Here is a 15245-nt window from a genome sequence, read left to right on the forward strand (position 1 = left end):
AAAGTCACTCATCTGTAGCAAGTGCAGAAGCGGAAGCGATCCTCACGTTTGCATTCAGACAGGTGGCGCTAATTACTTTTTTTTTCTGTGTGTGTGTGTGATAGTCTGTTTAGAAAACTGTGATTGAACTTTAATAGCTGCCTGCATAGACACGAGACCGTGCACAAGCTGACGGGTTGGAGTAGGTGCTTTATTTTTTTGAGAGTGGACTTTAAAGATGTAGTCTGAATTTTGGTTTTCTAGCTAGTTCCTTTGCATGTGTAGTTGTGTATATGCATTCTCTCTTAAAATGAAATGTTTTTCTCAAGAATATTTAGACCTGCTGTCAGTAATATGAGGAATACAGGAAAAAGAAAATGCCTTATATTGTTTTCCATGTTGAGCATTAGGGGTTTCTTTTTTTTTCCGTGGCCCTCCCTTTTTCAGTGTGTAGCCTAAAGCTTGTACAGTTAAGAGACTCATGAGATTTATAACTGCTGTATAGCCTGTGTGTTTTCAGAATTTGTAACCTGGAGGCCCTGTGATTGTGATTTTAGAAAAACAAAACAAAAAAAACACCAACATTCCCCTCGAAAGTGCCGTTTGTTTTCACCAGCAGAAGATGTTTTATCGGGGAGCGCGCGCTTGGGGGTGGGAATGCATTCACGTTAAGGAAATCAAAATGTGCGAGACACTTGGCAGTGTTTACCGTTGAACCGAATCACTTTTCAAGTATTCGTGGAGCTGAAATGAGGCGGCAGTTTGTGACGGTGCACCTTACTGACGTGCTCCTCCTTTGAGTCCATCGTGGGCGTAGTCTCTCACTGAGAATTCATGACTTTAAAGCAGAGCCATATCGGAGAATTTGCTAGTTGAAGCCCCCATGAATGTGCTATTAGTAATAGCCTCCTATAGAAACGGATGTAAAGTTCATGTTCTGTGACATTTTTGGAAGTTTAACCCTTTCATGTCCTTATTTATTTCATTATCATTTCTTTTGGCCTGCTTCGCTGATGTCACCCCGTTTTGCGCTTGAAGCAGACATAGATCTGCTGCTGAGACACCCTAAATTCATTGACACAGGGGGGGAAGAAAAGGGATAATAATGAATCTTCTGTTTAAGTTGAATGATAAGAGCTTCTATCATGAGTTGGGGGGGGCTCCAAATCAGGGCATGTGATGAGAAACAATCAAAAAAGTAAAAAAAAAAAAGTCACACTGCACCTTTTGTAAAATAAGGCAGGGAAGTAAAAATAAAAAAATGTTGGCTCGTCCACTCAACATTCCAAAGTCGATTTCATTTTCCACAGTCCTGTCCCTCTGTTTGAGGAATATGTTGCTTTGCTGGTGAATGAAGTGTGTCAATGACAGGGTTCCCTATTTAACCTAACGCCGATTACCTCATTTACAAGTCTGCAAATGTACTATTCTACTGTGTTTGTAAAGGAGTCAATGCCATCACCAGCAGCGCGGTTGAAAGACCTGTGATCACAACAGGACCAATGACGTTAGAACTATACAAACATGACCATTCGAAGAATACATGGTTTAAGGCCCGACGGGCCTCAAAGACTTCTTCAGTTTAGAAACCACCACAGCTTGCTGTTCCAGTCTGCAATGATGGCCACCAAGGTTGGCAAATTTTGGAGATTGCAACCTATTAGCAATTGTTGCTTTCTTTCCGGAACAAAGTGGCATAAACTAGGACTGGAATAGCAACTGTTTGCACTAGCATGGTTCAGAAGAGACCTGGTGGATCACACGGTTATCTACGACATCTTATCATAACTTGCTGTTTTTAGTAGCATTTCTCCTACCTCTTTGTTTTTGCAGCCTTGAGTATTGTTTCACCACATGATCAGATATTTTCTTTCTTTCTCCAAAGTCTGTTCACAGTGCAGGAAAAACAGATATATCAGTAGGAATTGTAGTAATACAAAAAGTGTACTTGGTTGTGCTATATGTGTATCTGTCCATGTGGCGTTTAAAAAAAAAAATATTTGAGAAGCATTTATATAACTAAATACCACTGGAATGTCAAGCCAGATAATGTTTTGATGCAGGTTATGGTAGTCTCCCCTTTAACATTCAGTGGTGGGTGGTCAGAGAAACCATCACTTGGAAATTCAAAGAACCACACACTGGCTTTTTTTTTTTAAATTTTGTTTTAATTTATATCCTCTGTTTATTGGTTTCACTTGTGCATATATTTTTCTGTTAAGCCCTATAGTATCAAATGATCCCAACGTTTACGGCTACATGTTGGGCAGCCAGTGATCGCTCTGCAGTTGTAATGTCACACGTTTTCACGAGGAAGAGAGTCAAAGTGGCGTTTGTATCGAGGGTGAGTTTGAGCCGTTTGCCTTTAAATCCATTTTCATCCACTCGGAACCAAATTCTAGCTACGCAGGCGTCTGTCTTCACACTGCCTAGACATTTCATGTTGCGTTTTTGAAAACAAAGGGGTACAGGACAAGGGGGCAGGTTTGAGGTTTCCTGAGCAGGGCCCCTCCCGTTCAACCTTCACCCCATCTCAAAGACAGAATGGAACCCCCCCCGCTCCTCGTCACCCACCCGTCGTCTCACCCAAACCTCAAGCCATTCATGTTTCAGTTTTGTTTTTTTCAACAATGCAATCCTGAAAGCACTTTGCCTTGTTATTCCTTTGTGTGAACATGTGAATGATGATTTGTTACAGAATTGTTAAATATGTAAAAGATCATTCACTGTTTTGGAAAAACCTACATCTGTCTTTCTGACATTAAAAGAAAAAAAAACAATTTAGTGACATTAAACCTGAATCTATTTTATAAAATGTTTGCTGCAGCCAATTGGTGTTGTCATTCAGTATTGTGGCTTAGGGTTGTTTGTGTTCAATAAAGTGCTATTGCTAAATATGTTTTCTGTCCTTTTTTTTCTTTTAGGCACTTTAATAACTCCAATGAAATAATAAGCAAAGCTTTAAAAAGTGAAAGTCATTGGTTATTTTTGTAGAAATGAACGTAGAACCCAAAGAATGCGTTTTGTTTCACACCAAAGACTAATATGTAACTAAAAATAAGCAACAAAAACCTTTAATATCTGCATCACTTAAGTTTTCAGATGCCACACTGCATTTGCTCATACTTTTAATATGTAATGCTATTTTTAATATTTTTTTTTTCATCATAAAAATCTACTGGTATGGAATAGCAGATGCCTCAAATGTACAAAAAAATTTAGTATTGCATACTTCACTTAGAACAAATGGTGAGATAATACAATGTATACATAAAAAAATGACAATTTCAAGCAGCCTTTAATGTGTTTTTTATTTTTTAACTCTTGTTCTGAGATGTAGGTACTCCCAGTTGCTGCTAACAACTGATTGACCTACTTTGGGTTGGCCTATGGAATAGGGCAACTACAGAGTGGTGTTTTACAAAACTAAATCCCAGTATTTGTTGAAGATAATTTCTTTTTCCATTTCCAAATTGAAGGCTAAGATTATTACTTTATAACAATAAATGTCAGAGATGGGCTAAAAAAGTCAATGTCCCAAGAAGACAGCCTAAGGACACCTTTTCTTCTCATTTGCACTATTTTTTTTTTTTTTTTTTTTACAGATTTGCAGTTGATGTTTGCAGGGCAATAAGACCAGCAGTTGTCTTGGCAAACAGCTAATCACAATTAAGAAAAATATGAGATTCTGCAACCAGAGATAATTCTCCACAGGATTTAACCTGTAAAGATGGCCAAACCGCCGCTCACTGTAGATGGATGTTACTTTCTGAATTTGGAAGTGGGAAGAGTCGAATACCTTGCTGACAATTCTGCCTTCAAGTCAATCAAAGTGTTAAATTTAGGGAACAATTTTGGGTGTGATTTTTATTTTTTTATGCAGGAGTGACTAATGCAGCAACAATGTTGGACTTGCAACAAACGCTGGATGAAAAATGGGACGCCATTACACAGGAGTGTGTAACCAAACTGGGGACCGGTGGCGACTGAGGCTGTTGTAGCTGACTACTGAGGTTCCTGTTTATTAAATTAATTGTTTTCTGTCTTTTGACATTTCAATCATTCAAATCACCAGCAGCAGAATTTAGAAAAATGTTCATGGTCTGGAACCCACACTCTGTATTTACAATGGCTCACATGTTCCTTTCTGCTGTTTCCTTTGGGTAAAGAATCATGAAAAGTTTTGTTAAAGTTTACTATGTATGCAGGGCATAATGTTATTAACATGATAAAAAAAATATGTCAGAAAATGTTCCATTACTTCATGAAAAAGGCAGATGAACAAAGAAAGTACAGTAACTGACATTTCCAAGATAGAAAAAAGTTTAAAAACAAAAAGAAATATCTTCAATTATTTCTATCAAATTAAACTACACAAAACAAAATAAAAATAATATACTGTAAAAACTAAAATATTTCCTGGGAAAAAAGTTTTTATTGTGTGTCAAAATCCTTAGAATGTAATCGCTTTCTGGTTTTCTAAAAACATGCCTAAATACATCTGGGTGGTCATTTTAAAGTATAACTGTTTCTCTATATGGTTAAATAAAGGTTAAATTAACACATAAAAAACGTAATCGGTCCTCGACAGCACGAAGACTATGGAATAGACCAATTTACAAACAAGAATAGGGGACAGCGGCAAAAATCTATTCCGTTTTTCAATCTCATTTCGAACACATCTTTCATAACATATATAACAGGCTAAAGGAAAAGTGATCATTAAACCCCATTGGAATATTATCAACTGTTTGATTTGAAGAACAGAATGACATAGACCTTCAGAACCTGTGGTAGAGTCCTCCTCTTCCTGCCAACGTTCAAGTGTAGGATGTAGCAAGACGTGGCTAGCACATTGCTAGCGAAGGTACAACGTTTTTAAACATTTGTAAACCTGACAAGGACCTGTTTTGCTTCATGCCTAAGTAAGTATAGTAGTGAATTTTATTTTTCTCATAGTGTTTTTTATTAAAGTCGCTTTCATAAATATTTGTGCTATCTGAGATCCGTCGGGTTAGCTTGAGTGCTAACATTCATGAAAACCACTGTTTTGGTAGATGCTAACCCTATACCTATATTTGACATAAGTCAGTTCCTAATAACCCGTGACATGTGTTAATTTTTCTTTCTGAAGAAACACTAAATTTGTTATTTACTTTTATGTGTTTGTGTAAAATAGTTTAACATTATATATTAGTAAACTGTCAAAGGGAAAAGAGCTCCACGTAGCTAACACTAGCTTTAGCGGTACGCTAACTTTTGCTAAAGCTATCGTTTAATGATGCTAAAATCGAATTGTCAGGTGAATCTAACTCGAACCGAATTGGTGTCAGTATCCTATTTGGAAAGTACTCAGATATTGAAATCCAATCCTCAGATTTTAACCCAGTATAAATGTGGATGCCGATGAGATGCGGCTGAAAAATAACACAACTTCGGCTCAAGGGCACCGCTTTTTTATGCTGCGCATCAGCAGAACTGTTATCACGTAGGCTATTTTTTTTTGTCTCGAATAGTTTGTCTTTTCATATATGGTTAAATAAAGCTCTTAAACCCCTTATATTATCTGTTCTTGACACAGTAATTCTGGGAAAGAGTTGATTTTCTGGGGGTTCTTTTAAATCACAGCTATTTAAATATGTCAGCAAACATGGGAATTTATTTCAATGCTTTTTGTCCCAAAAAGCTAAATTAAACAAATAACAAACAACTTTACATCAAGTTTTTGATTAACATTGGTCTTTATTTATTTATTTGCCAGATTTTAGCATTAACGAGCAAATAGCTGTATAGGTATAGGTATAGTTTTACTTTCTTTAAAAAAAAAATATATATAGAGAGAGAGAGAGATAGATATATATATAGAGAGAGATATTTAAGAGGTACTAAGCATTTTTTTAACTAAAGTAACTCATGCAGAGAAATAATGTTTTCACCCTTTTCTCCTTTTTGCAAGTTTGGTAATTTTATTGTATGAATGGCATGGAAAAATATGAACACAATGCTTTTTAAGTAGTCCAAAACCACAAAGCTTCTTGTTGAAGATTTTTTTTCCCATGAAACTGTTGTGCTTTTCATTTTAGTAGCTCAGATGACTAACCTCAACAAGGGTGATGGACACATTTTTGCACAGATTTGGGCTCAAACAGTTTAATTACTTGCTGTTGTAATTTTCTTCAGCTTGCTGACTGATGTTTTCAGACTTCTTGTTCTTAGTTAAATCCCTGTGAGACCTTGACTAAAGCAGTTTTATGCGGTCACATGAAGTAGATGTTTTTTTTGTTGTACAAAATAAATCCATTTGTTTATGTTTTTAAACAATTGTGTAAAGGGTAAAATCTCAGTATGCCCTACTTTTATACATCCATTTCAGCACTTATTTTATGTAAATGAAGATATTACTAAATGATTTGAAAGTCTAAAGTCATTGAAATTACATATAATTAATCATTCCCATTTAAATGCTGAAATTTAAAGTGTAAAATTGTATTAATTGACATGTATTAATACAATTGTGTTGTTTCCTTCTTTGTGCATCACAACCGTTTGAAGTACTGACATTTTACTGTTTGTTTGTGTGCTACCTGTTGTTGATGCTCAGGAGGTTGTGGGTAGTGTACCATGGGGTACGATGTTACGAGGTTCCAGGGTGAGGTGGATGAAGACCTCCTCTGTCCTATTTGCAGTGGAGTGTTGGAAGAACCAGTGCAGGCAAGTTTACTTTTACAAGGAATTGGATATACAGTGATCCCTTGCTATAACGCGGTTTGCTTTTCACGGTTTCGCTACTTCACGGATTTGCATGGTGCATTGTGTTCTGCATTCTGATTGGCTAAAAAGTCACTCCGCTTCTTCTCTACCTGTGCGTCAATAACGTTGCAGTTTAATATGTGCACGTACGTAAATCAGCTTGCCAAATTTTCATTACTACGTGCAAATTCTCTTGATGGTGGCAAGTCGGTGTATAAGGATCTTTTTGCAAAGCAGAAAAAAGAGCGACAACAACTGCCTATCACTATGTTCTTCTCCCGAACAAACACAGCTGCACCGCGGGCTTCAAAAGAAGAAAACACTGCAGAGCTGAGTCAGGATGCAGCGGCTCAGTCTGAAGAGCAGTGAAATACACCTGAGTCACTATTTGTCCCACTGTACTTTGTATTTTTTTCATAATCATTTTAAATTTTCTCCCGTTTAATCCAATACTCGGGTCGCGGTGGGCGGGGCTAATCTCCGCGATTTGAAGCCTTCTGTTCACATTCATTAAAATTATTATTTGACAGTACAGTACAGAGTTATTTGTTGAAAAAAAGGTTTCTAAAGTACTTTTATTTGTGAAACAAATGCTTGAGCCTGTAAATTGGTTTGTTCTTTCTTTTCAATGTATAATAGAGTATTTAATTGTATAATAATAGTTTAAAAAAAATAAAGGTTTCTACTTCACGGATTTTGCCTATCACGGGGTCTTTTTGGAACGTAACCCCCGCGAAAAACAAGGGTTTACTGTATAGCAGTATTTTCTCATTTATATTTGTAGACATTAATGGTTTCATGAATGAATGCATCACAGCATTTTAAGTGAGTTCTGTATCTTCATTTCAGGCTCCACACTGTGAACATGCCTTCTGTAATGCCTGTATAACACAGTGGTTTGCCCAGCAGCAGATCTGTCCTGTTGACAGGACAGTGGTGACACTAGCTCATCTCCGGCCTGTGCCCCGGATCATGCGCAACATGCTGTCCAAACTTCAGATCAACTGCGACAATGCCAGTTATGGCTGCACAGCTACGCTGAGGTTGGACCAGCTACAGTCTCATCTCAAAGACTGTGAGCACAACCCCAAAAGGCCTGTCAACTGTGAGGAAGGATGTGGGTAAGTGCCTTGCATTCAACAGCACAATGGATACTGTTTTATGAGTACTGCTTGGATTGACTCTGACTTTGTGTGTATGTATGTGCATCCTCAATAGTTTGTAAAAAAAATAAGAGGTAAGACAGTGGAAAATTTTAACGAATGAAAAATTGCACAACGTGTCAACAATAAGGAAATAATAAAAATAAAAAAGGAAAGGGTAACCAGTTTATTACAAGTCAAGCAGACGTTTGAAATGACTTTCTGGTCAGCCTCAAAGAAAGGCATTAGGCCCTTAACATTATATATCTGTGGGCATATTTTACATCCTAACAGTTGTGCTTCATGCTTGAAAAAAACTTCCTCCCACTTTTTAAACATTTCAGAGACGATCAAATAAACCTTTTGTATCGTCAGCAGTCATGAGTTAAAGACTGCGGTGTACAATTTTAAAATGTGATCCTTGTATTTTGTTTGCATGTTTGCACAAATAAAAATCTCCAATTTCTTCTTATTTTGTTTTATTTTTCAGCCTTGAAATGCCGAAGGATGAGCTTCCCAGCCACAACTGCATCAAACACTTGCGGAGCGTCGTCCAACAGCAACAAACTAAGATTTCCGAGCTGGAGAAAAATGTGGCGGAGCATAAACATCAGTTAGGGGAACAAGTAAGGATTGACAGAACATTCATTCATCTTCTAAACCCAGCCGGAGCCTGTCCCAGCCTATCCCTGTGACAGGTCTGTCACGGAGCTGGATTGACAAAACAACAAAGGCGATTGCCTACAGTCATTTCAAAGAACTTTCTACTCTGTTAAGTCTTAGATACAGTCTAAAGCCATAAAAAGTTTAGTTCTTTTTAGTTTCCACACCATAGTTGTGCATGTCAGGAAAAAAATCCTCCACCACTCTTGGCTCTTAACAATTCGCAGAGACAAAAGAGGCTTTGCAGCCCAATGTCTCTACTTACTTCGACACAGGAAGCAGGGATCACAGCATCCGTTTTTTGACAGCTGCTCCATTGTGACGAACGACGTGTCTCACATGCCGTTCATTTCATCTCTTAATGCGGCACAAGACAGAGGTGATAAGGCGTGCAGTTTCGCAACTGTTCACTTCACACAGCTGAGCAGGAAAGCGTGGCTACAAAGATGCAACGGACAAAATGTGTGACAAGCAAACTCTACAGACTCCAGCCTGCATGTGAAATATTAAGCCCGCTCACAATATTATTAGTTGGTATGCGTTGTGGGGTGGGGGCACATTTTTGAGCTGATTTTTTAGCCACGTGTTTTAGTATGTTAATACACTATTTAATTAGTCAACTATGGGGCATTATAAAAAGAGAAGACTTTTTGAAGTCTTGATATGAAATCTCTTTAAGACTAACTCCAATGAAAATGCTTTTGATGATTTTAACATGTCAAAGAAAATTAAGATTAAAATTGTATTTCTGACTTTTTCTGTATTCAAACCATTGTGAATCAGGAACAGACTAAAACAAGTTGTGAAAGATTATAAGTGTAATGTAGAAGCTACAATGGCAGGTCACAAGCTCCCCACTCTGCTCCTTTCTGATGCGTTTACTCGCAGACAAATAGATCCATGTTCGTCTTTGTTTTCCTTGTCTGAGCTGGAATCTGGATCAAAACTCTACGACTGGGTAGCTCCAATATTGCTCTCCACTTTGTGACACCAGTTATGTTAGGTGAATTTTATTTGCCAACTGAGCAATTGCGGTGTCCAATATTAAAAATAGACTAAAATGCACTATTAAAAAATATAAAAGTATTCATTTTGTTATTGAGAGCAACAAAAGGCTTCTTGTGCTTCTTGTTAATGTAAGTTTGTACTTGAATATCAGTTTAGTTTAAAAAATTTTGGGACTTCAATAATTAGGATTAAAAATGTCCCACCTTTTAAACAGAAACGTGACATTCAGCTGCTCAAAGCCTACATGAGAGCCATCTGCAGTGCAAATCCCAACTTGCAAAACCTCGAGGAGAGCATCGAGTACAACGAGATCCTGGAGTAAGATCAATTCCCCCACTTGGTAATCTAAAATCAAACCGCTTTTGAATTTTCATGTGGTTCCTAACCCTTTTGCATCTCTTCAGGTGGGTGAACTCCATGCAGCCTGCCAGGGTGACTCGCTGGGGGGGCATGATCTCCACGCCGGACGCTGTGCTCCAAGCTGTCATCAAACGCTCGCTCATCGACAGCGGCTGCCCCCTCTCAATTGTGAACGACTTGATCGAGAATGCCCACGAGCGAAACTGGCCTCAGGGACTGGCCACTCTCGAAACGCGGCAGATGAACAGGCGCTACTACGAGAACTATGTTGCCAAGCGGATTCCTGGCAAGCAGGCAGTGGTGGTGATGGCCTGTGAAAATCAGCATATGGGGGAGGATAAAATACTGGAGCCCGGCCTGGTTATGATCTTTGCCCACGGAGTGGAGGAGATCTTATAACTTTATCACAAGTTGAGCTCTTCCAGAGACAAGTTGCTCTTTTCACTGTAGCGTGGAAAAGGTCTTTTCTGTTTTGTTTTCTTCTTTGAAGTGAAACCTGGAATAAATCTGGCTTCTTAAAAATAAACTCTTAGGCTCACTCTTGAGTTTACTATCTATGCCTTAAAATAAGGACAAATACTTTATGAACCTGGCAAATATAAACAAAATCTGACATGGATGTATAAGGTTAAAAGTGAGATGTTTACAACGTTTATATTTAGTGCATTATATGAAGATTGTTCTGCTCTTGAAGGGATTTTTTTTCCTTACTTGTGATGTGTGGAGTACCTATGAGCATTTCGTGTTTACCTGATCATCCTTATGAACAGTATGTTTTTAGGTTGATTTTAAAAAGAGAACCACATTTATTCACAGCTAAACGCTAAGCAGAAATGTTTGTCCATCCAGTTTTCTCTTCAGATCGAGTTATTTCTGATGCTGAGAAAATGTTTTTCTCATGATTGTCACACTGGCCTGCAGGTTGGACGGTATCTGCTCAGACGTACTTCACAGCTGCTTTTCCAGGGAGTTTTAAAAAGGAAAAAAAATCCTTTTTTTTCAAAAATGGTAAAGCTTGAACCCCATTTAATGCCCTCTCTTGTACAAATTGCTTGTAAATACAAATACTATGTAGAATTCTAATTGTTCCACTCATCACTGTAATTATAATTGTAATTTTATGTCGGCTGTGAGCTGATGTTACCGTTTGCAGGCAACTCTGTGATTTTCGCTGTTTTTCCACTAGACGTTGTGCTTCTTACTTTAGATTGTTCAGACCTTCTGTGCCATTTGTTTTATTTATTGCGTTGCCTTTTTTGCAAAAAAGGTTTAAAGGTGTTATTTGTTTTTTTTTTTTTTAAAAAGGCGCCTTTTGGAGTGAACCTATAGGCCTGAGGATGAACGGATTTGTGTTTCCTTTTGATGCCTCGGTTGTACATATCTGTATTTTGGATCCAGTTGAAGTGTTAAATCTTAAGTCCTAATATATGAAATCTTATTAGATATCAGTTCAATTTAAGTCAATAATTCACTCTTATGCTAAGTCATCCATGTATTTTCAATTATTAAAATGTAGGTATAAGTACTGTCATTTACGGAAAGCATATTTTTAGTCACATGTACGAATGAAAGATTGTAGACATATTGTTAAAATCACTCATTTGAGAAGAAAAATGCTTTTCATTAGTCCTTTATTGCTGTAGTATTACAAAACTACAACCAATGGCTTATAAATCTTCAATATAAAACTGTTCTTTGTTATTTTCCATGTCAGTGTTTTGTTTTTGTCTGTTATGTACTGTTTTACAGGCTAAATGTAATAAAAGTTCAAACATTTTCTCACTAAGTTTATTTGAATCACCTGATTTTAAAAAGCTAAAGAAAAAAACAAAAAAACATGTAATTCTGCATTTTACCTCAGCATGTCATCAAAGGTCCACATCAGAAATGAATAATGACAGGAGAAGACTGAAAAGAAGGTGTTTTGGAGATCTGGAGTAAAGAGGTACTCGTGTGGATTATGAAACAGAAAAGGCCATTTTAACTACTGATTCCAGACAGAGGTCTGACCTCACTGGCTCTTGTCCTCAACGTCTAACATGGACACCCACATGATTTCCCTTTTTGTTTTTGTTCGTTTTTCTCTTCTGTCAGGTTCATCCACATTGTAGAGCTTAATCCTCAACCATTGTGATCAGTGGAATGTGAAATCACGCTCTACGCTGTGCCTCATTTACTGTCAGTTTGCATTATGTGGTCAGATGCTGCATGGTGTGCAGCTTTCCCAAATGTTGGTTTACATGTTTAGTGAATTAAGCTAAACCCCAAAACTAAGGAAACGTGTGACCTGTAGTCTGTTTTTTTTCCATTGTGACAGTGTTTCCTGTGCAACGCTTGCAAGGAACATACATCTGTAGCATAAGCAACGAGGCTTAATATTTGGGTTGCATTTGGCAAATCCTCTCTGCCAATGCCAACATTTTATTCTGACTCTCATTTAGTGTTTGGTGAATGGGAGGATTAATGTTTGAATAAACAAAACTTGCTGGAAATTTATCATTTGCTGAAGTTGACAAACAGGAGACTGACTGAATGAGCTGAGCTGTGTAACCACACACTACCACAGCGCTCTGGCGCCTCCTCCTCATACTGGTTACCAGCCTGCTCCTGCACTGCAGCAGGATGGGATCCTATTCTATACCCAGCATTTATCATAAAAGTTTGTTGGTCCCTTTGGCATATTCCACAAATGCTTATGAAGAAATGACTAATAAGACCTCCCCTTTCCTCAGAAATTCTTTGATATTTCTTTTTATAAACTGCGCACATCTTGGACGCAGTCCAAGACTGGAATATATGAGATCACCACATATTTCAAAATTCTTTTCAGGAAGACATCAGAGAGGAGGAACTGTGTTTTTCCCCACAGAGATTGAGATGCTATCATACCCCATCATACTGACTCCATCAGTACAGTAGTCAGCAGAATATACTCCAGAGATCTATACTCCATGTTCTTGGAGTGAATATTTGGCAAATATTTCCTGGATTCAACTCAGCTCTGCTCTTCATCCTGCACAGACATGCAGATTTTTTTTTTTTAAGGAGATCAGGTTTACTTCAATGAAGCACTCTACCAAATTTCCTTACTTTGTGTCCAACATTGAGAAGACCACTAAATATTTGTGATTAGTTACTTTAACAGTTAATCACATTTGGAAAAAAAAAAAAAAAAGCTTCAGTTCATGTACTATCCCTGTTCACTGTAGTTGGTGCTGAAAAACAATGTTAATGCAATCCACAACAGCAGGTCAACCTCAATGAGGTAATAAATTCTTAGGATTAAAGTTCAAAGTATTTGAAAGTGGATAATCTTGTTTTATTTTTATTTATCAAGGTTATCAATTACATTAAGATCGAGCTGGTTCAAATGTTTTGCCCCTCTCATTCATTTCATATGGGGAAGCCCAACATCTAGTACCTCCTTTTCACTCGGATACACTGTGAGTGTTTTTCAAAAAAATGTATATTGCACAAATTCCCATGGGGCTTTTTTTATTTTTATTTTTTTAGCAAAGTGTAGTGTATTCAAGTGCACTAAAAAGTATACTTATACTTACAGTTTTTCTCAGTCGCTTTAGTACAATTCTCAGGTGAGAATTGAAGTTTGCAAAATCGTGTGTGCATTTCTCAAAACAATTTGTACAAACAGCTAAACACCATGGATTTCTTGCAAAAGCCTGTAACTTGCTCAAAATCTTTGGTTCATCTCTCAAAACTAAGTCTTTCTGTCATTGAACATGTCAGTGCCATCAGAATGTCAAGTCCTTGTGTCATTGTCTACGAACAAGACACTCAAATTACTTAGTCATGTTGTCAATATAACTGTGTACTTTAGAGGGAGGTTCTGATGTAAACTATGGATAAAGTTTTGATGACAATTATTGTAAAATATAAGTTACACCTTTTTTGTTTGATTGCAAGAGACTGGACGAGATTCACATTTACACTTTTATTGTTCATATTGTAATTTGTTGAAAGACCATGTCATACCAACAGAGAAAAAACCCACTGCAAAGGGAAAAAAAGATAGGACAATGTTCTGTACAACAGTACAGGCAGTGCAGTAGGAATTGGTGTGGTCTTCCTACACCTCTTGTCGTTCCTGTATGTTAGGCCACAAATTCTCATCCACATCACAGCGAATATCCTCTCTTGCAATGCAGTGAAATATGTTCATCACATTATGACAACTTGGTCAACCATTTTGCAGTTAATTACTTATACGATGAACTAATGACTCGGTATTTTGAGGAGTAAGACTATTGCACAGTGAACTATATAATACATTTTGATCAACATGACATAAACAATTGATAATGTAGCAAAGAGCAGAGAATTGTACATAATCATTTGCATGGATGTAGCAAAGCAATTGCTACTTGTTCAAAGAAGTGAGAAACTGCTTATATGATGTGCACAAGTGACATCATGATGTGAAGATTGAACAAATAGTTTTGGGAATTTCATTCTGATCTGAGAATTGTACTAAAGCAACTGTAATCTATGCTAAAAGTGAGGCAGTATACATGAAGTTTTCTTTTTATATACTATCTATATGTTGTAAACTTAAAATGTTCACATTTAGTCTGTTATTGTACTTCCTACACTGCACGTACAACTCTGTGGTATTTTGCCAATACTTATACGCCTCGTTTGAGCCGCACGGTCCAGTCTGGTTTAGAATGGTCCGGGCAATTCAGGTCAGCCTTTCCTCTCAAAGTTGGACCATCAGGGCTCATGTGGGGTTATGCTATAAACAACAACAATAGAAGTCATCCCGTAGCTCAACTTTTTCCGCTTTGCTTTTGATACTTCGTGTCAACAAAGCATTTAATGTTGTTTGAGAGAAGAATGCGGGTGGTGAAGAGAAATACATCTGCTTTCTTACATAGACCCACTCGGATCATCTTTTGATCTCTTTTCAAGGTATTCCCAGTGGTCTTTTAATTATGATTATGCCATTTCTTATAACGCCTCACATCCCCAACCTGAAATAACTGCTGCAACAAAAATGGCGAGCAATTTTAGAGCTATCCAGCCTTACAGTTCTGAGCCAGATTCCAGCTCAGACGAGGAAAACATAGACATAAATGGATCTATTTGTCTGCAAGTGGATGCATCAGAATGGAGCAGAGTAGTTGCCTGTGGCTTGCCTTAACTTCAGCTACAAGCTTTTTCAAACAGCATTTTCTTTGTCTGCTCCAGATTCATAACGATTTGAATAAAGAAATACTCTGAAATGCAAATTTAAGCTTATTTTTCTTCCTCCATCACGTGGAAATACAGTAAACATACAAGAAAATTAAGAGTGAGTCTTTAATAAAATGAACTTCAGGTGTA

General features: G+C 37.4%; 1 protein-coding gene across 1 annotated transcript; it reads left to right on the forward strand.

Moving 5' to 3' along the window:
- Positions 1–4763: 4763 nt before the first annotated feature.
- Positions 4764–11679, forward strand: rnf41 (ring finger protein 41). The gene is made up of 6 exons (XM_023956822.2): positions 4764–4904; positions 6581–6690; positions 7579–7850; positions 8362–8497; positions 9757–9860; positions 9947–11679. The coding sequence occupies exons 2-6, from the start codon at positions 6601–6603 to the stop codon at positions 10299–10301; spliced, it is 957 nt and encodes a 318-aa protein (XP_023812590.1). The 5' UTR covers positions 4764–4904; positions 6581–6600; the 3' UTR covers positions 10302–11679.
- Positions 11680–15245: the final 3566 nt, after the last annotated feature.

The sequence above is a fragment of the Oryzias latipes genome, chromosome 7, assembly GCF_053564925.1.
Source record: "Oryzias latipes strain Hd-rR chromosome 7, Olatipes_Hd-rR_3.1".
NCBI classification, from domain to species: domain Eukaryota; kingdom Metazoa; phylum Chordata; class Actinopteri; order Beloniformes; family Adrianichthyidae; genus Oryzias; species Oryzias latipes.

Bases quoted from the DNA above. Each gene is read 5' to 3' on its own strand.
- rnf41 (XM_023956822.2), top strand. From the start codon at position 6,601: ATGGGGTACGATGTTACGAGGTTCCAGGGTGAGGTGGATGAAGACCTC. The intron at 6,691-7,578 runs GCAAGTTTACTT...TCTTCATTTCAG, and splicing joins TGTTGGAAGAACCAGTGCAG to GCTCCACACTGTGAACATGC. The intron at 8,498-9,756 runs GTAAGGATTGAC...CCTTTTAAACAG, and splicing joins AACATCAGTTAGGGGAACAA to AAACGTGACATTCAGCTGCT.